Raw genomic sequence first — 27,243 nt, 5'->3', positions numbered from 1 at the left:
GGATCCCGTATTAATTACGCTTGGCAATTAAATTGTCATAGGAATGTCGAATTGGAGATCTTTCTAATTAAAATGCTAATACGCGTGAGGGTGAATTCACGTAGGCATTATGGAAAATGCTGAAAACGTCGAGAAGCAGCGGGGAAAACCTACCCCAACGTCGACGCGAATTAAACAATCCCCCAATTCCACTTAAAATTCCATGGTGGTCCGCCAAAAAGGCCAGCCAGGCAACACGTTTACGAGAGCGGAAGAGAGCCGAGCACTTAATTACCGTCCCCGAAGTTATAATCTGTCGTAAAATCCGAATAACAGCGTCCAGTTTCTCAACTTTATCTAAATCCGTACGAAGCAAATTCTTATTTGTGTGTAACTACGTGAGCAAGAGAAAGAAATAATTTTGCCATCTTTTTTTGTATTTAATTATAAGTCGCACATCGTAGAAAAAGAGCCGCGCATCGAAAACGAATCATTATGCTTGTTTGCATTTCACTTGTCATCGCCACATCGTGTTTCTCTATTAATATTAAACGTACAGGCGCGCGTTTCGACGTAAATAAATGCTCGTAGAATTAGAAAATAGAAATATTTCACGTTAATCGAATACTCGGCCTCTAAACGTAACATATTCGATTACACGTTACAGCGTGTATCTCGTGGTAGGATCGCACGTGTCGTAATAACGTCGGGTCAATTCATCGACTCTCATACGCGGCACGCAATGTCGTATGTCGCGTATGTCACGACAGCCGGACGGACCGAGCTGGACACGAGCTATATATATCGGGGCGATATTCACCGACGATGTCTGAACTGAATTCACCAGCCGCGTATATCGTGAGACGGGGAGGTCAAGGTAGACGCCGGTTTACATCACGAGGAATGAATATTCGTAGCCGGATGTGCGCCCCGAGTCGCTGCGCGTGTCTACGCCACATTCGTCAGGAGGAAGGGGGGGTGCAAGGAGAATTCAAACGGGATCCGCCGTCTAATATACTCATCCAACCCTCGATCCACGCCGGTCAGAAGTCCAGATAGGATCTCAGGTACACTAGTTATGCCACGCTTCGGAAGACAACGTGATAGCCGCGTGATAAATTTGCGACTCGTTCCATAAAGTCTCGTACGAGCTACTTCTTGGCACGTTTCCTCCCTCGAACCTCGCTCCCCGCGCTCTGACCCTTCGCTTCACGTTCCAACTACGGATTCCGCGCGAGCGAACGTGATTTATGACACTTTTTTTCCGTTATCGCGTGAAAAGATCCAGTCTGTGGGTCGCATGGTTAGATCGAGGGTCAGTGTCATTCTACGAATGCATCGTCAGATGGGGTATAGAGGGAAGGAACTGGTCGCGTGTTCTCGGCGCATCCCCGATGTTGGCATTTACATTGTTCTATGTCGTTAATAGCGGATTTACACGGCTTACGCGAATCCAGTACTAGCTTAATTGCGGCGGCTGTTTTGCGAGAGCTTTGGGGAATATTTAGCAGGAGCCGCAGTAATAACGTAACCGTGTTACGTTTAATTGATTTATTTAGCTTAGTCAACTCGAGCAGTTTAGCAGCAGGCAATTAACGTAGTCTGCATCGTTTCGCACAATATTCGCCTTAATTTCTGGCAAAATTATTTCACAGAAATGTCTACAAAAATAGTAACAATATTTAAATGCGACAATTCTTTGATTTGACCAAATAAATAAAGTACGTTCTTTGATATAACTAGTCCGAGAAAATGGCGATTCGATTAACAAAACGTTTTACCCGGAAAGTTTCTCACGTTCTTATGACGAAAATATATGAGTACTTTTGAGAATAATTTAAAAAATTTCGATAAATCACGAGAATATTTAAATACATAACGTTAACATATGTTAATGTTAAACCGATTCTTTACGCGCATAGGAACGAAATCGTCAGTTTCGCGAAATCGTCCGCGAAGATACAAACCCGGCGTGATCCGTAAGCACGTACCTATATTCAACTCGCGCATCTAGGCACCTCCGGGTCCCAGAGTCCTTTCAATCCCACAGCTTCCTCCCCGTTGGAACAGAGTATAAAGTAGGAGGCGAATCGCGGAGGCGAAGCGATCAATTGTGTTGCGGAACTGCGGAGAACTGCCATTGTCGGCGGAAAGTTCGGAATTATACATTGGAAACTTGGAATGGAAGGAACGAAGGAAGGAAGGAAGGAAGCAAGGAAGGAAGGAAGGAAGGAAGGAAGGAAGGAAGCAACGGACGCGGGCGAAGCAAAGAAGCACGAGGGGGAGTAAGAAGAGAGAAAGAGAGGGAAGGAGGCAGGAAGGAGCAGGGTCCAGATTCGGTTAGGTGCCTTAGGTACCCAGTCGGATGCAGCCGATGTAGGTGCTTGCGAATCTCCTCTTCTCCCCCCGTCCTTCCATATACCTCTTCCTCTCCTCCTCCCCTCCCATCCCACACGACCGCGTCTTGGCAATTCCCTCAACTACTGCCGAGTCTTCCTATCTTTCCTTTCTCGTTTGAAGTTTTCGCTGGCGCTGGAAACGGCGCTACGTGGAATAAGAGACGATTCCCGGCCTGGCGAGGCACGGGCATGGCTTCGATTTAATTCGATGTTGATTCTGATTTAATTAACTACCGCCGCCTGCTGATCGGTCGTAACGTCAGCCAGCGCCCGTAGGTCGGCTCTCGAGGCTCGCGCCAATTCTTAATGAACGCCGGAGAATGTTCGCCGATCCCTCCCTCTCCCTCGTGTAACTTTTCGTTATTCGTTCCTGCCGGCAGTAATGTCTAAGAGGGTTGTTTCGAGATAACGACATTTGTCTGCTTGTAGAATAATATACTTGCGCGAAGCGGAGGCGCGCGATATACGTGTAGGAGGGTGTTTGAGTTGTAATTCAAAGTTTCAGTCTGATTCCAGTGCATGATTAGAACGGTTACATATCTAATTGTTTTCTTCACATCTCGAGAGCACCAAGATTTTTATGAAATATTAATAATTTTTATGCATACAAATGTGATAATATCAGATAAAGAAAATTAAATATACTCTTCATTTATTTATTTGATATCGCTTAATTGGTGTTTTTATAACGCTGTACTTTTTTCATGATTTTCCTTCATCGCCGACGCGGAAGGTTAAACATCGTTCTCTGTTTCTAAGAATATGCATCGTTGATCTGAGAAACAACAGTCTGGAAAGGAAGCAGCAAGAGCAGTTTTGTTTCAAGAGAACATAAGACAGACAGATGGTGCTTGTATTAAGGTTGTACTCTGAGAACGTATACCTTGAAGTGTTAGGAATACTTCGTTCCAACGAGCATTATACACTTTGCGCATACTTTTGACCTAATATATATATGCACGTACGAGTAGGCGCTAATTTGAAACGCGCCTACAGATAACGAGGAAACGTAATAACCACTTTGTCCATTGGCGTTTCGTGCTGTATCAACAACGTCTATCCTCCGGCTTTTACCTCCCCTGCATCAATTTATACATCACAAACACTCCCGTGTATCATCGGCGTACGCCTGCGTTATATGCATACCACCTCTCCGACAGCACTCTGGCACATCCACTCGCAGATACCGGGTCACCTTAGTATTCCATTTTGGTTACTCAATCTGCATTAGTATAACAGTAGGCTTTATCAAGGTAATTCCAACACGTAATAAATGTATTTGGACATTTCTCGAATGAAAAAGATTCTCTATGAAAAAGATTCTTTGTTTTAAAGCATTAATAGATCTTTGTCTTTATAAAAGTTAATATATTTTAATCGTTTAAGATATTATTTAGATCAGTTATTTTTTTTCGTTAATATATCTACATAATTTCATGATTATAATTGTAATATGTGCTTAAATTAATAATATGGAAAATAATGAGAAAAACCTTATTAGCCAAATGAACATCGATAGCCTTCAAGTTATAATTAATTAATAGTTAACAGCTACAAGGTTGCGGCGAGTTAAACTATCGATTGCAAACATAACGAAACTTGATTCTGCAATCTATATATGATTTCAGATTTTAACAACTATTCTTTCTCTCACAGAAAACAAATAGTAACACTCAATTTTTATGGAAAATCGATTTTAAATAAAAAATTGAAACACGTGTTGTATGATGTAATAGCTTTTCTGTCCTAAGAATTCATGTAAACATTCATGTATGTAGTGATATAAAATATTAAATTTTTTTTCATGAACATCTACCTATAAAAAATAAAAAGAATAAAAAAAAATAGAAATATGTAATATATACACTAGCGGATATTTCAAGCAACATCATTTCCAAACTCTTTTATTCGTAAAATGTCACGTATTCGAGACAGAAGATAAGAACGTTGTAGTTTAATTGTTCTTGAGACAGGAGACGACCCTCTATCTAAACAATCACCCGCAGTGCACTTTGCGCTCCAATTCGAATGTCGACTAAAGTACGAATCTGCTTGCGCCAGCGAGTTGAGACAATTAACGAAGGTTCCAGGCAAGATGGAGTTTACGGAATTAGGATCGTTACATTTTGCGAGAGAGGAGAAAAAGATCGTCGTGATTGTGCCTTTCACATTTCCAAGTATTATGCTACTAACGTATATAATCGGATAAATTATTATTATTCGTGTAAGAAGATCACATGAATTAAAATTTATCGTTGAATCGGTAATGAGTTCGCATTGGGTTCACAATTGATTCGGATTCAATCGGACGGTGAATTATCAAAGCAATTTTAACATTGTCTTGTATCGATCGCTTCTCTCTTTCGGCAAATCTAACATCAATGAATGTTTCAACGATAAATTCTCAGCGAGGCAAAAATCATTTTAGCAACACGTGGCGCATTATTGTTCCGCTAAAGGTTCATCGTTTTTGCTATATCGTGTCGTGTGTAAAAAAGTAATTATCTAATTAGCTCGGAGCGCTTCGAAGAATGAATTGATGCAACAACGCTTGCGTAAAACAGACGGACAAGCGAGGCATAGGTCGAAGTTAACTTTAGCGAGCGCATGAACGGTACGTACCAGCCACTTTTTTATTAAAGTCACTCCATGATCCACGTGCAGGTTGAGTAATACTAGATACAACATGGGGTAGTCGGCCTCCGAGAGCATCGAGATAAAGGTCAGCCGAGCGGCGTGGTTGCTCGACCGGGAGAACGAATAAAACTAAAGGCCATTAATCAGGCCTTAGTTGTCCCGGACGGCGCAGAAATAAGGGCGTCGCGCGAAATAAAGATCTCTTTTTCAGACGCTTTAAATCATGAGTTTATTTTCCGGGGTTCCGGGATGAAGAACTTTCTCTCTCTCTTTCTCTGTCTCGGTCTCTTTCTTCGCGAGGCGCGAGACGCGAGACGCGGTTGTTCGGTAGGTACCGGATGGCCGGAGATGACAGTACGGCGACGACAGTGCGGAATAGAACGGCGTCTAGCTAGCCAGCTAACGCAACACGATTCACAAAGTCTTGAAAGTAAATAGAAAACGACGGCAGGAGAAACGAACGAGCGGACGAATGAGGGAAGGAAGCGAGGAGCACAGAAGTCTGACGGGGTTGGGTCATCGTCTGCTCTCGCCGTTCGCAACAAAAGGCAGGGGCGAAAATCTATTAAAGGTGAACGCGAGATAGAGAGAGAAAGAAGGAGAGGAAGAGGACAGAAAGGGGTTGCGAGAGATCTTCACAAATCCGTTTCTCTTTCCCGTTTCTACGTCTTGTCTTGGCTAAAGTGGCTTTGCGCGGCGGCAGGTCGCGAGTTTTTCAACAATGAACAACGAAAACTGGGCTAAAGCGGACGAACGAAGTCGGCGGCGCGATTGTTAACATAATACTAACAAGGTTGAGATTTAATTTGGAGCGTCTCGAGCGACGCGCGTTGCCTTTCAAGCGCTGTAACTTTGAAGGCGGTAGAATGCACGTGCAACCGCGCGGGCAGCGCGAAGCGTGCTTCCTTCACGGATCGATGCCATTTGTTCGTTAAGCGACGCTTTGCGTCGCGCACGGAAAGTAGTCTTTATATTTGCAGATTTGCATTTTTTACTCTTTTTAGCGCGACGCTGAAATTTTAATTGCTGTAATTGCATCGCGACGACACAAAGAGAGAGAGAGAGAGAGAGAGAGAGAGAGAGAGAGAGAGTGGTGTGAGTGGTTTTTATATTTAATCTTCCAGATCTTATAACTCTCTATAAACTAGCTTTTTTTCCGTTTCCATTTGAAAAATTTATAATTATTTACACAAAAATAACTGGTACTTTTTCCGTATAAAATTCTCGCTTATCGTGTTATTTCAAAAGTATAATTTTGCTTTACGTCGCGTTCGCGCCTGGGTTTTGCGAGAAATTCATCTTTAGATTTTCACATTTCTCAAATCGCGAGAGAAAGAGAGAGAGAGAGAGAATAACAATTCTGCATACAAATGATCTCAATCATCTCTTGCTCTCGCGCAGTTAGTCTGAAAACTTTGTCAATTAGTATAAACGAGGATACACTTCCGCCATCGTAAAACACGCAATGACTTTGCACCGCGGCACGAAGCCGAGCCTTCTCTCGTTGCTGGAGGAAAACGGAAGTTGACCCAATTCAAATTCGAGATTGACACCATCGCGCAAAAGGGCCCCAGGTGGCGATGTCATTTCGCTCAGCCAACTCACGATTGGCCCAAATTTTAGTTTAACCGACTTATTAGCGACCTCCATGCGTCTTGGTGGCCGGAAACGTTCAGCAAAACGTGCGGTGACCCTCACCTGGGACACAATTAGTCACAATCTACCTTAGTTATGACTTATTCGCCGAGCGCGCAAATTACTTAACTTGGTCAGCTTATGCGGGAGAGTTGCCGTCCCGTCCCTCTTGCCTTCTTCCCTTCTCGCGGTTCCCCCGTCTCGGAACTTCAGGCTTGACTTTATCATCCGTCGTAGATTCTCATTAGCCGGCACGTTGTCTTCGTCGTCGTCGTCGTCGTCGATGTCCGTTGTTGTCGTCTCGGCCGAGGTCTTTGTAAGGTCTTTGCAAGTGGTAGGATCTATCGCGGTGTGTTAATTTACACGGATAATCATTGTAAACGGGACAATATATCCTCGAAAATACGTCAAACTTCGCTCAAGGAAACCGAGTTGATACATTCGAAGCGTATTATTAATTAACGCGTCTCTGCAATGCGTATCGGCGATGCTGTCGAAAGAGGGAGAGACGCGAAGCTCGCTGAAACGAGACGGAGAATTCGTTAAGGTCCGAATGATACTATCCCCGGCGTATCACGGAAAAGTGGATTATCGACTCGTCACAGAAACCCCTGCAGCCTCCCACCTGGTGGTGCAATGAACTACTGGGCGCTCGGACATTCTGGCGTTTACTTCCTCCCGCAGTAACCCACATTCTCATCGACGTAGAACCAGTCTCTGACTTTTATCGATCGATCGTCGTGAGAAGGAACATCGTGCGCGTCGTCCTAGGGAGAGCGTGTCGCCGCGATGTAAGCCACGGTGAGGCAGCGCGAGATAACCGAATCGCCGCTGGCGAGATCGGACTCGTAACGTGACGTTAAGTCGGACGTGTTAGAGACGAGCTTAAAACAGGACGATTCCTGGAAGCGACCGGCATTTAGATGTAATTGCTGTCGGCTTCTCGTCACTCTTCCTCTCTCTTTCTTTCTCCCTCTTTCCTTGATACGTACGTTTAGACTCCTCTAGTCCGCGAGAGAGGCGGAGGAACGCTTAAAACCGAGTTATTATCTTTTCGACACGCTTTCGTAATACACGTGCGTGGATTTATGCGTAAGTTAAATTTATGTATTGCATGTGTATAGGGAGGTGGTCCGCGCGCGCGTCAGGTAATTTCTCCTGCCTCATGTTTGCCGAGTTCGTGATGCCTCCGGGGTAAGGTGTAGATTTATACTCGTTCTCCCAGCGCTAGCTTTTGTTCTCGAACTGATGCGTTTTCCTTGAACGGGCACGTTAACCTTTATGCTTTTTACGTTAGATGTGTAAAGTACAAGAAGAGAATGCACGCGCGAGATTCGCTTATTTTCTCTCAAACGTGTTGTATTTAATTCTTTCAAACAGATTGGACTCTTCTCTGATTCGTGCAATTTTACAAAGTTTAGTTTTAAACGAGAAATTTACATTGAAGAGAACGATAATATTTATGTTTTATATGACTGAAAAGTTAATTAAAATAATTCTTTAAAATAAAATAACAAAATCTATATAATATATGCATATGTATGTGTTTATTTTAGAAACATAATATTAAGTTTCTTAACTCTAGATTTTTTCAAATTTTTATTTCGACAATTTCGAGATAGTATTTGAAATAAAAAATCGACACCCCTACATTATAAGATTATTCTCAGTTATTTCCATATCGATCAAACGCGTTAACGCGGGCGTTAGCTGCAAACTGGGATAATCCATCGCATAAATGTTTCACAGGGCAGAATTAAAAGTTTCATTTATGCTCTCATCATATTTTGAAGTTCGTTTACAGGGTGCCATTCAGCGGGTTGTATGCGCGCACGATATGCATTTATAATACAGAAGATAACTACGGTACTTCAGAAGTTCTTGACCCCAAATAGAACCAAGACTTCGCGCTCGATGGCGGTTAAGCCCTAAGTAAAGTTTAATGCGTATCCTTAACTTGCGGACGCGGACCGTGGGACCAGACGGTACGGCACATCTCGGGGAGAGGAGACGCCCCGGGAAAACCCTCCCCGTGCGTAAACGCGCGTCGCGGGCAAACCTTTTATGGCGCTATTCCCTGATTTTTACGATATCATCGAAGAAGGCATTCGTCCCGCTCGCGTTGCCGACCCAGATGAGAAATGGATATTTCGCAACGAAAAACCGCATACCGATAACTAGACGAGTCAACGATCCAGAGCGCACGCACGCGCGCGCACATAAAGTGCATCTACCCTTCGATATCTATTTTACGAGCCTGAATGTGGACGACGTTTACTTCTCTCTTTCACAGATCCTAGAGACGGTAAGTAATATTTCGCAAGTGAACGAATCGATCGTAAAGCGATCGCGAGGAAACATTTAGCGCAAAAGAGAGGCGCTTTTTCGCTCGAGCGAATTATGTTTATCGTCGAATAACGATGCAAAGTTGCAGTTGCATTTTCAGGCCGCGAAAAGGCCGAGTTCGATCACTGAAGAGCGCCGGTGGATCGCCTCCGCCACCGCGCCTTACGTCTCTCGTCGCGGATCGAATAACGTCCGGCAACTTTTTCTCACCCCGACCGTCTCGCGCTCTGTATCTGTTTGAGTAATGAATCATTCATAAGTCTCAAACCCCCCGGGCGTCGGAAACTTTATTTCGCGATATCCATGTTGCGCGGTCGCCTGTTGGTTTTATCGCGATAATAGCCTGGCGTATAACTACACCGCCGTTAATTCGCGTTAATCCGAATTTCAAATTTCACGCAGAATCACGGATTAATCTCCAACTTTTCCTTTCCGTGCTCCGAAGCTCTTTCGGAAAAGTTTTGAATACATTTATCCGCGACTCTCTCTCTCTTCCTCTTTCTTACAAATTAATCGTATGCTAATAAATTCTCTGTGAAATTACATAAAAAAATGACCGATACTTTGCAAAATATATTTCATTAATTTATTCAATCGATATGTATTCTAAAGATATTGTAATAAAAGTCACTTGTGAATAATGCTTTCGAAAACATTTGCGAGAGAAAATACTTTGTGTTTATATTTACGTCTGTTTCCTGGTAAACGGCTACGAAACTATGATGACGCGTCTAAAAGCAGTTTATATCGCTCTTTTCAAACGTGTTTTCGTTGACGATCGTTTCTACAGCACCATGAAAAATCGAGTCAGACCGCTGACTTCGGGATCACCGGTGCGCCCCTATAAAGATATTATTAATGCAAACCAATCCCGGTGCGGCGCAGAACGAATTGCCTCTATAAAATGTAATTTCAAAAAAGTTTCGATACTAAATTTTGGATAACAGCACTCCGCGAATATTCTCATTTTCCAAATATATTCTTCCGATAATATACTTTTAGAAAAGCAGACTGTGAAATCATTTTTGTAAAATTCGATTACACCCCTGACATCTCGTTAGTACGTGTGCTGTTTTATTTAATTGAACTTTGTATTTTTTTTATTATATATCTCAATATTTTACAAAGCTCTGATGTTTACGAAGAGAAATATTTTCGTTTTATAATCGGTTCAAGTTGATTACATTTTTGAGTATATTAAGATATTTTAATAAATGAAAAAAACAAAGAGAAACTTGATACGCATAATATGCAATGTGATATTTAATATAATATGAAATTCTGAAATATGAAGTTTTAATTAGAGTTCCAGTCTGATAACCTAATTTCACGGAATAACAAAGCAACTTCATAAGAGATAATAATAAATATAATATCTTACAACTACATTTCGCCCGGAAATGTCACGTACCGCGGACGTCTCATGTATTTATTCGCGCAATGCGTTGTTCATAAAAACAGGATGTTATTTGAACTACAGACGCGATAAAGTGAGATTTTCAGCTTCGATAGCGCAAGCAACGGGATTATCAACGATCCACCTTATCGTGGCTACTGCACGAATGTTTGCTTTCCATATCTCCCTCCCCCTCTGACTTCTCGAATTTTTCTTTCATTTCCAGGTTGGTTCGTGCGCCTCCGGCGGGCGATTTAACGAAAAAGGAGTAAAAAAAATCGCTTAAATAAAAATATCCGGAAACGATTCTTATTCCGGTCGCGGCCGACACGAGTTACCGAAATGCGCTCGCCCTCGAGATGGTAAGAAAATAAGAAACGATTGCGCAACATACGATCTCACGATCGAGCGTAGCGTTTTGCAGAGAGAAACACGACGCGGCGATAACTTTGCTCCACATAGCCAACTTGGAGATAGCGGTGAAGTATATTTATACACGCTGTTGTAAAATTCTTATAAGCGCGCGGATAGAAGTCGATTGGATTTCACGATTCATCTGACGTCACGACGTATATATCCTATCTGTACTCACCTAGCATACACGCTCCCCGGCAGTGTATTCATATTTAACTTCCGACATTGTTAATTTCCTCTGCGAAACGATCCACATGCGTCGGTTCGCATGGATCGTACGGGAGAAAGAAGTTACGTTACATATGGGATTCGTTCCTCAAGAGAGCTAGAAATAACGCGAGTCAATCTCTCCGACAAATGAACTATTAATCTGAGGAAATCTTAGTGTCAAATCTTCGCCTGCAAACTAATTTGACTAATTTGACAGTAATTCCACCCCGCGCGACCTAAAAATTTGTCCAACGACGCGACCAAGCGTGCACTCTCATTTCTTCTCATCAAGCACGCTCAAGCGAACCCCGCGCTGTTTCTCCATCTTCGCGTCGTTGCAGGGCCGACGTTACGTCACGTTACGGCTTTTTGAAACTAAGCGGAAAGGGCGCGATCGATGAATTTCGTAACGGCAAATTTCCGCGGCTAAAGCCCGACGTCGCGAATGTGGGGGTTTATTCGGAAGGGGCATCGGAGAAGAGAAGAGCGGAGGGGGAGGGAGGGGGAGAGAAGAGCGCCGATGGGTGGCGGGCCAGGGGCGAAGAGAATGGACCCGTGGGGGAGTAGGTGGCTTGTGAGTGAGGACAAAATCAATAGCGCCGACGGGGTACATAGCGCCGCGCAGGAAGCGCGCCGTATAGAAAAGGGACAAATGTAAATAAATTTAAATCAGAGCGGCGGCACACACACGCACACAGATATACGGTACCCATACGTACACATGCGCGTCACACACGTTATATACGTACACGCAGAAGCGTGAGATAGGGAAACGGAGGTGGTCGGTACCCCCGTCGACGCCGCCGTTGCCGCCGCTAAACCCACCAAGCGGATTACCCGGTAGCGAGAGCCATAGGAAATTCGCTTTAATCAGCAAAGAGTTGAAAATCTCGCCGTTCCCCTGCCCTCGACGTTCCCCTAGCCCCAAGTCACTCTCCCCCCCCGCTCTCTCCGCTCTTTCCATCCTCCCCCGACATACCGTGAAATATCGCGACGACGACGACGACGACGACGATGAGGACGACGAGAGACAATCGCGAACCTCGACGAAAATCGGCGCGCGCTGCCTTCGCCTCGTTAATGCGCGGAGATCCGGATCCGCCGGATCTGGTTTCTTTTGATCAATCTTCCTACCAGACCCCACCGCGCACCCGCTACCGTGTCGTACGGATTCAAAGTCCTGGCTTGTGTCTCCCGATTATCGGGAGAGTCTGCGCGAGTCAGGACTGGGGGCTGGTTCGCTCGCCGGCGTCAATTTTGATCATTAATCGGGTCTTTCGTGCTTTCATTAATTCTCGATAATTAGAGCTTCAATTTACTGTAACTTCCCCGAGTCTTATTTTAATATATGAAAATGCTTCATAAATTATACTCTTGTATATAAATTATTTCGAGAAAAAAGGGAAAACTCTCGTAGTAAAATATTTTGTAATATTAACAGTAGAGCCACGCAATACATGGCTATCGAAAATTACAATTTCAGAAAAATATCCACTATCGCGAGGGCATGATAATTCTGAATGGTATTCTACATTCGAGTAAATAAATATTCCTGTATCCTCGGCGTGTGTCTATAGTTAATTATATTTAACTTTCGCGCTGCGTCATATGTTGTAACGTTTAAATTTTCACGTGAATCTCATGTCTCTTATTTCATCGAAGCCGACGCTGTTGATCCTTGAATGAGTAAATATTACACGGATAACGAATAACACAGGGGGAGAGTAAAAATGCAGTCCGCGTCAAAGAACCGAGGATCGTACGTGCTAGATGAATTTTGTGTTTTAAACCAGTTTCACTCGATATTCCACATCCCCTATATACGGGCCCCGCTGTAACTTTATCACGATATGTACTATTATTGTATTCTGTTGTCACCTCTTGCAGTTTTATCGAACTAAATTATTGCGTCGTTTTCCGCGGCCGTTTTCGAGTTTTGATCCTTAACCCGCGAGATAATCAAATTATGAATTTGATAATTGATCTTTAACAACGCGCATATTTATATGTTCAAAATAAACATTTGATGTAAATTTAACGTACGGTGAAATGAAATTAGATTGTGTTAGAGAAATAGAAAAAGAAAGAAAGAGAGAAAGAGAGGGGGAGAGAGAGAGAGAGAGAGAGAGGCCGGAAATGGAGGGAGAATAAAAGCAGAAATCTTTCTCCGATATCAACAAAAATTTCGCAAACAATTAAACATTGCCGAAATATTAAACAGACGAAGGGGATGAAAAAATTTCGTTGCTGTTAATGTACTTAAATGTCTCCCTCGAAAATAAAATTGACGTCTTTTGGCAATTTTTGCAAAAAATAATCAATCCTGAAATAAACGAGAGGAATGTTTTAAAATGAACACCCTGTATATATATATATATATATATATATATATATATATATATATATATATATACAGGGTGTTCATTTTAAAACATTCCTCTCGTTTATTTCAGGATTGATTATTTTTTGCAAAAATTGCCAAAAGACATATTTTAGATATATATATATATATATATATATCTAAAAAGATTATGTTATATGGATCTGTTACTATAAATTTTATAGGAGCAATTTTTCGCATATGTATGATATTGATGAAAAATGTGTATATTTATATTACCTTCATATATACGAGTATTACACTTTTACATCTTCAAATATATATTAACATATGCAATAATCGTATTATATATAAAAGTTATATAGAAAATTTATAGAAATAAGATAACACTGTAATATAAATGTGCCATATTTAATTTATAATATGCCTATTTGTGAATATTAAACTGCGAATCTAGTTTGTAGTTATAAGCAAGTGTATATCGAAAAAAGAAAAGTAATAAAATGATTGACAATGTTAGACAATTTTAGAATTAAGGTTGTGTATCAATAGTTACATTTTTATAGTATGCCTTTCGTAATCTCTTTTTTATATCAGTTTAAACCTAATTTAAATAACTAATATGACGAGAAAATTTTAATGTTTTGATGTACAATTATATCTTGCGTTTTTAATGCAACATAAATTAATTTTATAAAATAAGAATCGAAACTCGTTTACTTAAATATATAATTTTTTAAATACGTATCAGATATGGTTTCAAGCGAATAAAATTTCTATATATCTGTATTTTTATATATCTGTCATTTAATACTACTTATATATCTAAAAAGATTAACATGGATCTGTTACGGTAGATTCTTTCGAGTAGTTTGGATTTGTTGAAGCAATTTGTCGCATGTATATTGATCAAGATATATATATACAGGGTGTCCTAGACCACCCGTACACCCCTTTTCTTTCAAAAATTAAGCATTTTAGAGAAAAATGTTTCAGACAAAAGTTGTTTGGTTTCGAGGGGGCCATAAGATGGTACCATTGGTTTGACCTTGAAGAGTCATTTGAAGGTCACGTGAAGGTCACTTCAATTTTTTTAAATGGAATACCCTATATATTTTTGCACATTCTTGTAGCTCATTTCGAGAGCTTTCCAAAACACTATAATTAAGTTAGTTTCCATTAAGTACTTTCCGAGTTATGAGGCTTGAAATAATTTCTTAATTTTACGTAAATCATAAAATATCTTGTAAAATATTCATTTTTCGATTATCTTACCTTAATACTTTTATGTACAAAATAATAAGAGGAATCAATTGGTGTAAAAGAAACACAGTTATTTTTAAGAAAAAATATGTAATTGTTAATTACAAATTACATATTTTTTCTTCGAAACAACTATGTGTTTGTTGCTCAACAATTAATTTAAAAAAAATCGAGTTAACACCGTCACCTGTTCGAGTCAAATTTTTTAAGTTAATTGTCGAGCAACAAATTCGATATTGTATATTCTTCGAGCAACTAATTAGGGAAACACTTTAAGACAAAAATAATCGAAGCAACTAATTGCGTTAATGTACTTTACTCTTGGTGGCAAGCCAGCACCACCACCCATTCGAGTCGAATTTTTTAAGTTAATTGTGGAGCAATAAATTCGATATCGCATATTCTTCGAGCAACTAATTAGGGAAACATTTTAAGATTAAAATAATCGCAGCAACTAATTGCGTTAATGTACTTTACTCTTGGCGGCAAGATAACACCGCCACTCGTTTTGAATGATTTTTTTCATTTGAATTGTAGACAATAAATTAAGAAATGGTTTATTTTATGTAAGAAACAATTTTATGACAAACTGATATTGTTAATTACTTATTTTTAATGACTTTACGCTTATATGTATATGATGTTATATTGGTGTATTTTTAAAAATTTAATATTTTTAAAATCTATTTGCAGTATCTTTGAGCAACTAATTAGCAACAAATTCTAGTGTATTTGTTTTTTAATTTGCGACTCGCTATAAGTGTTTTTCGGAAGTGGGGGTGCTAGCTTGCCATTAAGCTAGCACCCCCACCTTTAATATGATTTTCCTGCTAATCGGTAGAAGCAACAAATTCGCGCTTATAGCAACAAATTAGCAACAAATTAACACTTATTTATGCACTATATTCGAACTCGATTTTTCATGGTGCCAGGTTAATAGGGGTTAGTTTTTGAAAGAAAAGGGGTGTACGGGTGGTCTAGGACACCCTGTATATAACATTTTTATTTATTCAAATGTATATTAACGTATGCAATTATATGTACTAAAAATAATTCAAATGTAGTCAATTAAATATAGGAAATCCAGCTATGTACATTCGTCTTTGAAATAGTTTCTCTTTTTTATTTAATAACATATATGATTTCTGACATAAATTGAATATCATGATAAGAAACAAAATATAATTGGATATGGGAATATTTGAAATTGCACACTGATAAAGTATAATGTGATATTTATAATAGAATTTATATATTTAGGCGAAAAAAGATTATTTTAGACCAGATATATATTGCACTTGTATTTGGCATACGTGTTATACATAAATATTGAAATCAAATTCGTTCAGCTAATGTTTTATTTAGATACAATAATTCAAAAATTTGTCATTTATTTAATCGAATATAACTTCCCCCTCCCAATAATTTCTAAAACCAAAAAAATATAGAAATGAACATATAAGTAATCGGGCAAAAATTTTTTCATCCGAATAATAATTAAAGTTAAATATTTAAGTTGTTACAAATATTTTAATTAAAAATTCTAATAAAATAATAATTTTTACATATTAATAATAAAGAAATGATTAAAGATAAATTGTTAAATTGAGAATTTATTATTAAATTAAAAATATAATATCAAATCGTAAAAAATTCAATACCAGCTTATTATAGTCTTATTGTTTTAATTGTAATTTGAACGCAGATTAAAAATTCAAGTTGAAAATTTAATAACAGATTCACACACATACACACACACACACACACACACACACACACACACACACACACATTCAGTAACATATATAAATTTAAAGACAAATTTTAAAGATATATTACATAGGTTTTAAGGGCATTTAATGTGATTACAATTTTTAACGGCTTTAATTCCACGTCATAAATAAAAATATCAATGTCTTTTATGATAATTCCTTCACGTATCATAAAATAATATTGTTAAACGAATACAAGTTAGACAAACACGTTAGGCAGATTTAGACAATCAATATTTATATTCATACAAACAATCACACATCTTACAGCGACCTTTCCCCCTTTTTTCTACACACCTTCTGTATTCTTCGTACACTCTTGCTTGAAATAATTCTTATTTTGTACTAAGTAACGCACGATCTGTGATATATAACGGACATCATGGCAGATAACACTCCGTGGAAATGGAATTATTTTACGTTAGAAAGTCTATCTATAGTAAAGTGTAGTCTTTGTGATAGTGTTCATACGCCTATACTACTAACATCAAAAGCTCTACAACAACATCTAGAGGATAAACACGAAGATAAACGACATAAGAAGTCTTTTGATCAGATTTCAAATTCGCACTATACAAAGGGGTTTAGCTGGGATCCGTATTATAAGACAATATCTTCAGATAAAATTTGCAAGCCATATATACAATGCAAACATTGTAAAGTTTTCATACCTATGTCAAGTGATAATAAAGCATTCATAAAAGCTCCGAAAGACCTCAGCGAACATTTAAAAAAAGCTCATAAAATTGAATTTAGTAACTGGAAAGCTCTTGAAAACTGGATATATGGAAGGACTCAGATTGAAGATATGGAAGCAAGCAGACATCGCATCGGGCTACTCATAAAAAATCAGTTGATCAAAGTAGATACATGTGCGATATGTAATGTTGATATTGAAGCCAAGAACGCTATCATGTTCGTAAAGCATTTGATCGAAACACATCGCAATGATCCGGGACTTAACATTCCTTGGGATATAATACCAAAAGAGTAAGTGAAACGGCGAAAATTGAATATTGTTTATTTACTTCCTTTGAATAATTTATATATTTATTTTGAATAATTTATATACTTTTGCATACAATAGAATAAAATGTATACCATGGATAAAATTATAAAGTTCAGATATTTATAGCACATGTTTACGGCAAATATTTTGCATATTTGGGTCAAATTAACTTATTGTTAGGTTATTAATCAAAATATCATACAAATTTACTAATTTAATACTGTTGTAGTCAATAATTTATGACTCTATGCATAAATACAAATTGTGATACCTTGATAAAATATATTGTTGCACATAATTGAAGTTAGATTTTAGTACTGATTAATCCAGTAATTTTTATTTTATATGTTGTACAGACTACGTTCTTCAGATGTTACTGTCAGAGAGGATACTACATTAAGCAGCGATATTGCTGATCGTCAAGATCCCAGCAGCGATATTGCTAATCGTCAAGATAGCTCAGGAGTTTTCACGGAGTCAACTCAGTTTTTAAGTGAACGTAAAGAAGAAGTCTTGAAGGAAATGTCAGAGTATGTTAGTTAATAATATCGCTACATATATTAGTTATTAGCATTTAACTTTTAATTCTGATTTTTTTATTACATTATTGACTTTGCTTTCATAAATTTGATGATTCGTAAAACGTTACTTAAAAAAAAAAAGTGAGAGAATTAACAGTATTACTTTAAAAAATACTAGTTTAAAGGCTTCATAATATTGCGCACATAATTGAAGCTATATTTTATAAAATGATTAATCCAGTAATTTTTATTTTATGTTTTATATAGATTACTTCTTGATTATGATCCTAACGATCCATTTGATGACATTAATACTGATGACTCACAAAGAGAAAACATTATGGAAATCGAAACATCAATTAGCCGTAATCAACCAATGGCTTATGTTCTTGAGGACGGTTCACAAATAGACGTGCAAGTACCATCTACTCAACCACCTGATCCCCGTGATATTTCTAGTACCTTAGGAAAACGCAGAGAATTTAGTCAATTGGAGATTAATAAACTCAAAGAAGCTGTTGAATACACGGAACGAACCATAGAAATATTCAAGGAGTTAAAGAATAGGTAATAATATCGCTACAATTATTAGCATTTATATACATTAGCATTTATTAACTTTTAATTCTGATTTTGATTAGATTATTGACTTTGCTTTCATAAATTTGATGATTCGTAAAATGTTACTTGAAAAAAATAAGTGAGAGAATTGCGTCTATGATAAGATATTATTTATATTAATTTTTTCTTGTAACATTAATGCAGGTCTGCGGTTAGCACTCAGATAGAGGAACCTCCATATAAACGCAGAAAATCCAGTTGTACGGATGTAGGGATGATTCAGACTGAGGAAAGATGATTAGCGATACTGCTACAACAAGCAACATTAATCCAACTGTCAAGTTCGACCTCTAGTTCCGAATCATGTAACCAATATTTAAATGAAGACACAGGCAAAGACTCTCTTATCGATATGATTGCAGATCATTTTAATGAAAACACCGAAACAATTCTTAATATAATTCAAACAAACTTAAAAATCTTGAAGGAGATGTTAGACTATGTCCGTTAATAATATCGCTACATGTATTGTACATTATTGACTTTGTTTTCATAAATCTGACGATTCGTAAAACGTTACTTGAAAAAAATAAGTGAGAAAAATAATGCGTTTATGATGACTAATTATTGCACTAATTTTCGTTGCAACATTAATGCAGGCCTGCGGTTAGCACTTTTCGGCTGATTTTACTTATTGCTGTTCCTGCTTCTTTTGTTTCATAGCATCTAGATTGTACGCGAAACGTTACATGTTTAGAACGATATTAATTATAAATCATATGGGGTTAGGTTGCTCCATACATTGTTTGTAAAGTTATTATTGTTATAATTATTATTATTATTATGTTATAAGGTCAAAAATAACATTAAAATGAAACACAATTATTAATCGTATATATACATATTATACAATTAATATATTTTCCATTTTGTTTCTAGTGTTCTAATTTTATAATAATCAATATATTATAATTATAATTGTAATAACTTTAGAAAGAATAAAAAGCGCAAGAAAAATATGTACCGAACGATTTATAACTATAATCAGTTCTGAACTCGAGCGTCTTACGTTTCCGCGAGAAGTCTCGAGAAACTATGAAACAAAAGGAGTGAGGATAACAGTAGACAAAATCGGCTGAAAAATGCAAACTAGCCGTAGGCCTGCATGAATGTAACACAAATTAATAATTATATCGATTGTTTTACGAAATATATCTTCTTCCTTCAATTGATTCCACTTATCAAACATCGACAAAAAATTTAAGTAACATTACATATTGTATGACATGAACTATTATTGATTCTGTAAAAATAATTGTTTGTATTATAATGTATTGTAAGGATAAATATTTAAACTGATATTAGGGTTTCAAAACGTTACCTAAAAAATAAGTGAGAAAAATAATGCGTTTATGATGACTAATTATTGCATTAATTGCGTCTAATAATCTTATAAGATATTAGATTTATATTGATTTTTTGTTGTAACATTAATGCAGGCCTGCGGTTAGCACTTTTCGGCCAATTTTACTTATTGCCGTTCCTATTTCTTTTGTTTCATAGCATCTAGATTGTACGCGGAAGATGTTCAGATATTTAGAACGATAAATTATAAATCATATGGGGTTTTATTATTCCATACATTGTTTGTAAAGTTATTATTGTTATGATTATTATAATTATTATTATGTGATAAGGTCAAAAGTAACACTAAAATGCACCACATTGTTAATCATATATATACATACAATTAATATATTTTCCATTTTGTTTCTAGTGTTCTAATTTTATAATAATCAATATTATAATTATAATTGTAATAACTTTAGAAAAATGGAAAGTGCAAGGGAAATATGTGCCGAACGATTTATAACTATAATCATTCCTGAACTCGAGCGTCTTACGTTTTCGCGAGAAACTATGAAATAAAAGGAGTGGGGATAACAGTAGACAAAATCGACAGAAAAGTGCAAACTAACCGCAGGCCTGCATTAATGTAACACAAATTTATAATTATATCGATTGTTTTATGAAATATATCTTCTTCTTTCAATGGACTCCACTTATCGAACATCGACAAAAAATTTAAGTGACATTACGTATTATATGACATGATCTGTTATTGATTTTATAAAAATAAATTTTCAAACGTATTGTGTGGACAAATGTTTAAACCGATATTATTATAGGTTTTCATATTCAATTTATTGACTTGCATAATTGTAATGAAAGGAATGTAAAGTTGATTTAATTTCATAAATAAAATTTTTACATAAGCATAATTGAAATCTTTTTAATTTATAATTATTCCAATACACTTAAAGCTTATTGCAATATTCAATTAATTTATATTTATTGATTCGATGATTTTACGCTTTAACGGAATTAATTTTTGCTAATTCAAAAATATCCTGCAGGAATTGGAGAATTGTTTCTAATATTTATTATAACATTCATTTGTAATTATGTAATTCTTTTTGTAATCATTAATAGGTAAGATTATTAACTGTAAAGAGAGAGAATTGTATTTTCATATAACTGGAAGTATATAGGGCTTGGATCCTTAATATTAGAATCTTATATTACCTTCCATAACACATCCCTTGATAATCATTGTCGACGATATTACAGACGGAAAAAGAACGCGATGCTTCGTTAATATCCTAATCTCATAACGACGAAATTAATTCGTGTCCTTACAGTTACGTTAGAATGCAGGAAGCACTTCAATTTCTAACCAAATCGCATTACATTAAGTTAATTTTATTATATGAATACCGCAAATACACACGTATTATGTATGTACAACAATCTCTTTTTAAAATATTATATAATAATTTTTTTTATTATTATGTCTTTATTATTAAAAAATTAATATATCGTACGAAAAATTTTCAATCGCTACAATAGCTCTTGGCTATTATTCATTTATTTGTCTACAAAGAAATACAATTCTAAAATATTTGATAACAAGTTTTAAAACACAAGTACGGGCGGCCAAATTTTTCGTTACTATGTGACACTCGTCTCTCACTGGGGTACACCTAGAATATATATATATGTATCTCACGGACTAGCCATGCGAACCGCGCGCTCATTAGTCGATCTCCTTTAATTAATATCAAAATTTTAATTTCATTATTTGTAAAATAATGTAGACTTTTTATTTCAATGAGATTTACTTGTATATTTTTAGTGGAACACTTTGTCAAATATTCTGTATATACCTTTTTTTCATTTCTAATATTCTTTTAAATAATCTCATTTGTTTTACTTACGGCACAAATATTCAAGTGATAAATTTCTAATGAATTAAGTTTTAGAGAATATGATATTCCGCAACGGATAAATTCGCAAATTGCGCACACTTGCGTAAACGATGTTCCATTTAAATTTCCGGCAACGAATTAAGAGTTAAACAGATAAAAGCGGATTGCGATGGAGATTTAGGAATGTTTTAATCCGCCGGAACTGCCTGCCTAGGATATATGGAATTGAATATTTAAACGACATAGCGGCGCATATATACATATATGAAGGGTTAATCTGATTTCAAAAATATTTCACGATATTTCGGAGCTTACAGAACACTGAGAATCCTTATATTAAGCAACGCGCGTTTCGTATTTCTTAAGCGCATTCCCATTTCGAGAGCGTCTCCTTTGTAATGTCTTCTTACTTTGCGAGCAAGGTCAATCGTCTCGTATCTTTTTACGGAAGCGACGAAAAAGAAATCTCATATCCTCGCTATCGGATCTCGAGCCGATAATAGTTATGTTTAGCGCAGTTATGGAATGGAGAAGAAAAAGAGTAGAAATGCCTTCGCGATGTAAATTTGCGCGCGATCGTATGGGGATCGCACGAAAGATCGTAAGGGGATGCCGAATGAAAATTTCGGTATGAATGCGCGAAAATATCTGGATCGCGTTGCCGGTCGTCTTCTCCCGAAATTGACGACTGAAGGACGTATAAAAATGGTAGCTGGCCCGTTATTCGTGAGTCTGTAAGAACGCTCTTTCTCTCTCTCTCTCTCTCTTCCTTTTTTCCCTTCTTTTTTCAGCCCTTTTTTTCCCTCCTTCCCTTTCCTCTAGTCTATGGCCTACGCCCGGCTTTCAACCCCCCTCGTGCCATTTTCCCGGCAACATAACGACTACTTGCTGACGTGATAATAAATTCCGCTCGTTCCTCTCGCGGCCTACCCTCTGACACCCTCTCCATATCCCCCTAACATTTTCCACTCCACACCCCGACCATCGTTTACTACCGCTTTCGCAGGTGTCTTTCCCTCGGTTCTATTTGCACTCCGCTATTTCTCAATTAAATACTTTTCTAGGTCATCTAGGCTAGCATGTAACTCGCTCCGCGTGACAATCGTGTCTTCATTTCCTCGAGACTGTAACTTGGTGCTGCGAGCGATTCCTGTAATTCCCAACAATCTACATTGCGATAGTCGAGATCGCCGTTAATTCGCGACCCTTTATTCTAATTAAGAAACCAGTAAATCCCGCATGGGTTAATTTAGATTAGTTCAATTTGCGACTTTTGCGCGCGGTTGCGAGCGCGGGAACGTGGCAATTAACGTAAGATAGTTTTTCGTATTTATAGCCCTCGAAAATCGAAGCAATCGAACCGGAATTCGGAGTCTCTGTTCACTGTAACCATCGCGGATGAAATACGCGACCCTCCACTTTGCATTTATATACATGGCGTTTATAAATAACCTTCGGTGGAGGAACTTCGGTTTGTGTGCAAAAGTCTCGATGTACCGGGCGGGCGCGAGCGATCGAGTTTTTCAACGGGGGTTCCATTGCGCCGTCGAGGGACGATTTTTCATCTGGCAAATTGCCGCGCGGAGCGTGGAACCGTACAATTTACGCGCGCGTTTCGTATCGGTAGGCGCGCGGGTGCGCGCGCTCCTTTTAAAGGGCGAAGTACCAATATCGGATTTCCATTTTCCCGCGAGAGCCAGACCGCCTGGCGTGCCCTTCGGTTTTTATTCACGAATACGCACGACGCGGCGGTGGTAGATATGGAAAAAAAAGAAGGAAAGAAAAAAAGGAGCACGAGAAAGGGTACAGACGGGTTCGAGGAGCAACCAGCCAGCAACCAACGGTGAGGTTTCGCCACGGAAAGGCGATAGGTAGATAGAGAGGACGAGGTTAAGGACGAAAGGGATGGGAGAAACAGGGAGCGAGAGGGAGTGAGAGGCAAAAGCTCCGAGGCATTAGAATACCTTATCCTCCACCCAGGGTGGTCGAATGCGGAAGAGTGAAAGGAGTCGCTGCTGGTAGAAGAGAAGAGGGGGAGGGAAAGGGAGAGCGAACGGGAGATGGCGCAGCCCTAGGGATTGCACTACCGTAGGTCCTCTCCACGGTTTCACAACCCTCTTTTCACTCCGACGTAGCGCCGGGACATAGAGAGTCGTGAAAGAAAAAAAAAACACTAGAAAGAAAGGAGAAGATGAATAATCAAATACCCGTTTTGAGAGCGCACGTCGACGGGGCGAAAGTTTCATTCACCCACGGGGTTAATCAGACGTCTGGAGGAACACATTATAAATAATTGTTTCCGACTTGGCTCGAGCCGCGCAAAGTGTAAAGGCGCACGAGTATAAAAGGAATTCGCCGGAAATGTTTCGCGAAATCTCCCTACCAAGCGTGAAAGACGAGAGGAAAGAATACACAATTAAACCAAAATGTAATATCGAAGGGGAGACGATGTCGGATGTCATTCGAAAATGTTGTGTATACTGTTTGTAAATTTTCGAATCATTTATCGTTCTGGCAAACGTCAATATATATTTTTTAAATGTCTGCAATTTAAAAGGTCTTTAAGCTGTCTAATTTTTTCGTTGAAATTTCTATTTGACATTCTCGATATTTTAATTTCTATAAAATCCAATTACAACGGCCTGAGCAAAATTTGATTCTACGCCTTTTGTTCATGTCCGTTAATTTGATTAATTTGGTTAACTCTTGCGAAGAAAAATTTGATTAATAATTATGATCGATAATGCAATTATATAGTTCGTGACATGATTAGTACCCGCGCGCTCATGTTAAACGTGCTGGAACGAATGCTAAAACGTACATTTATCTCTCTCGATAATCTGAATAATCGAGTTAATCAAATCTTTACGGGAAATGTCTAACTATTAATACAATCGCTACGTATAATGAGAATAACGTGTAATTAAAATATAATTAATTGTCATTCGTTCACTGCTTGATAGTGCAAAAAAAAAATTATCACGCGTAATCACTAAATGCGAGTTGAATGTTCATCTCGGGGCGCTACGGATAGAGTGTAAAAAAATAATTCGTTCGCAGACTCAGATTTTTTCGAGGGTTCCTTCTCGCCATAATTCGTACAGAGGGTTCCTTCAGCCATAATTTCTACGGAGTCGTAAAAAAATTTCTCGATATTCGGGCGCAGAAATAAAATTTGCGCGTCATTAAAAATCAGGCAAAGACGACGTGAAAATCGCGAGCGAATGATAATTTTCCGGTGTCAATAATTTTTGGTATAAGGACACAGATGAAGCGAAGGGATCTAATGCTTCTTCTTCTTCTTACTTTATACGATGTATAGAAAGTTAAAAAATTGACGAATATATCTTTCAAAGAAATCATTCTTATCTATAGCTTATATATACAATTAATAAAAATTTAATAGAACTTTAAATATGGAAGCTTAATACAACTAAGAGGCATAAATAAATTTATAATATAAATGCATCATAAATATTCTTGTGCATTTATATACACATAAAGTAATTTCTTAAAAGGAAATTAAATTTTTCTTAGTACTTACGAGTAAAGGAGATTATTGGTTTCATGAATTTAAAATAGCAAGTTTTTTATGACCAGCTTTCGGAGATTAAAACTCGTTAGTTTCTACAATATACATATAGTCGTTTCTGATCATGGGTCCTGTATCTTTCACGAACAAACAAAAAAGTAATGGGAACGAAAGAGTCTTAGTAAAAATTCAACGACGAGGTTGTCGGACGTCTTCGTTGGATGTGAAAAAATGCATGATGCCGCGGAAGAAATAAATAACTACCGATTCCTCTTCTTCGAAACGTAATTTCCTAGATAGTAGAAGATCGGACAGACAACTACGTGGCGTTCATTTCGCTCTGGTATTCGCGAGAACTCATTTCTGGAAGGAAACGGTGGGAAAATAAGGGGCCATTATTTCCGCGAGATGGTTATTCAATGGCATTCAATTACGGCGTGGATCTTATGTTTTACGTGGATATCATGCTTTGATGCCGGTCATGCACTTAACGAACTCGACATTTCGTGTTGGCGAATTTTGCACCGTGTATATGATTTATAAGACAACAGTTTCTCTTTTTCTATAAAAATGTCAAAGACTAATGATTACAAATATAATCATTATTACAAAAATCGTATTTATAAATATATATATAGAAGAAAATTATATTGTATTTGTTTACTATTTGAATTTTACATAGATTAATTGTGTATATGCTTTTTCTTCTTTATATATACTCTTATTTGTAAAAAATTTAATTTTTTATAATAAAAGAGACATATAAAATATCGTACGATAAATATCACATATCAAAAGGTCGCAAGTTAATATTTGTAATTCAAATATTATTATTATCATACCGTACAAGTTCTATTATTCCTGAGTTCTATTATTCCAAGAACTATTATCCTTCTTTAAGTATCATGACTCTGCGTATTATTTGTATGAAATTATTGTTAATGTCACTGAAATCCTGGAAATGGCCATTTTCGCAGACGTGAAATCGCGCAATTTAATGTTTTCTTTCTTTAGTCTGATATCATTATACAGATAACCGGCTGCTGTCGTGCAATTGAAAAATATCGCTACTGAAGTTATCTGGCACGAGCCAGTCTGCGATGTAGGTTTTGTTGGCGCTTGTAGATAATCGGACGCCATCGAGCCTTTGCGTCTCGGTGGCGACGGGTGCCGGCTTTTTCTCATTTTTCGTGCTCTCGTTCTCATTCTTTTCCTTCTTCTTTATTATAACGATAACGGCCCGACGAAGAGATGCGGTTAATATGAAGTATCGGCAATGAAAGATTGAGGGGAGGGGAAAGAGAGTACGATGGTAAAGAGCGAGATAAAAAGAGAGGTAAAGAAAGAGAGAAAGAGAGAGAGAGAGAGGGACGGAGGGGGAGGGAAGGAGGGGGAGGGAGGGAGGGAGAGAGAGGAACTCTATCAGCATGGAACGGAGTTTGGAAAATGGAGAGAAGCAAGACTGAATGAAGAGAATGGAGAGAGAAAGAGAAAGAGGGAGAGTGGATCCCAGGGGAGAGACCCGTTGCTGCGAGGGTTTCGAAGGCCAAAGTCTCGAGTACCAAAGTCTACCCATCCCCTCCGCCTCTAGGTATGGCCTGCCGTCCAATCTTTACAATCCCTCGACTACCCACGATCCCCTTCGGATTTTCACTAATTAATTTCTCGAATTCGCGCGCGAGTTGTCTTGAATTTGTTGGGGGTGTCTGAGAGCGAATCCACCACCAATCAGTTTGCAAATCGAAAATGAATAAGATATTTGCTAATGACTCACTTATTGTAATCCCTCAATCGTTCATTTTTTAAAGCAGCCAATCGACCGTTCGAGGACTTACCTGAAACAAGAAGAAAATATGAATTAAAAATATGAAATATAATTTTTATATAAAGTTTTTACATAGTTTATATAGTTTAATATCGTTTTTCAAAATTCAAAATTTTTATAATTGATACAAAAAA

General features: G+C 37.7%; 2 protein-coding genes across 13 annotated transcripts in view; one reads left to right on the top strand and one right to left on the bottom strand.

Moving 5' to 3' along the window:
• The window catches only part of Ten-m (teneurin transmembrane protein Ten-m), a 683,381-nt gene that overhangs the window by 151,581 nt on the left and 504,557 nt on the right, over nt 1-27,243 (bottom strand). The gene's annotated exons all lie outside the window — the stretch shown is intronic.
• On the top strand, nt 16,762-19,939 carry LOC145970198 (uncharacterized). Its single transcript, XM_083096746.1, has 4 exons — nt 16,762-17,382; nt 17,758-17,931; nt 18,190-18,489; nt 18,688-19,939. Exons 1-4 carry the CDS (start codon nt 16,775-16,777, stop codon nt 18,779-18,781), a joined length of 1,176 nt encoding a protein of 391 aa, XP_082952872.1. The 5' UTR covers nt 16,762-16,774; the 3' UTR covers nt 18,782-19,939.

This window comes from Camponotus vicinus, unplaced genomic scaffold (assembly GCF_025532165.1).
Source record: "Camponotus vicinus isolate PSW18456_S1 unplaced genomic scaffold, iyCamVici1.0 SCAF_4, whole genome shotgun sequence".
Taxonomy (NCBI): Eukaryota; Metazoa; Arthropoda; class Insecta; order Hymenoptera; family Formicidae; genus Camponotus; species Camponotus vicinus.
The sequence above is the reverse complement of the archived record's forward strand: the minus strand, read 5'-3'. Positions and strand labels throughout refer to the sequence as shown.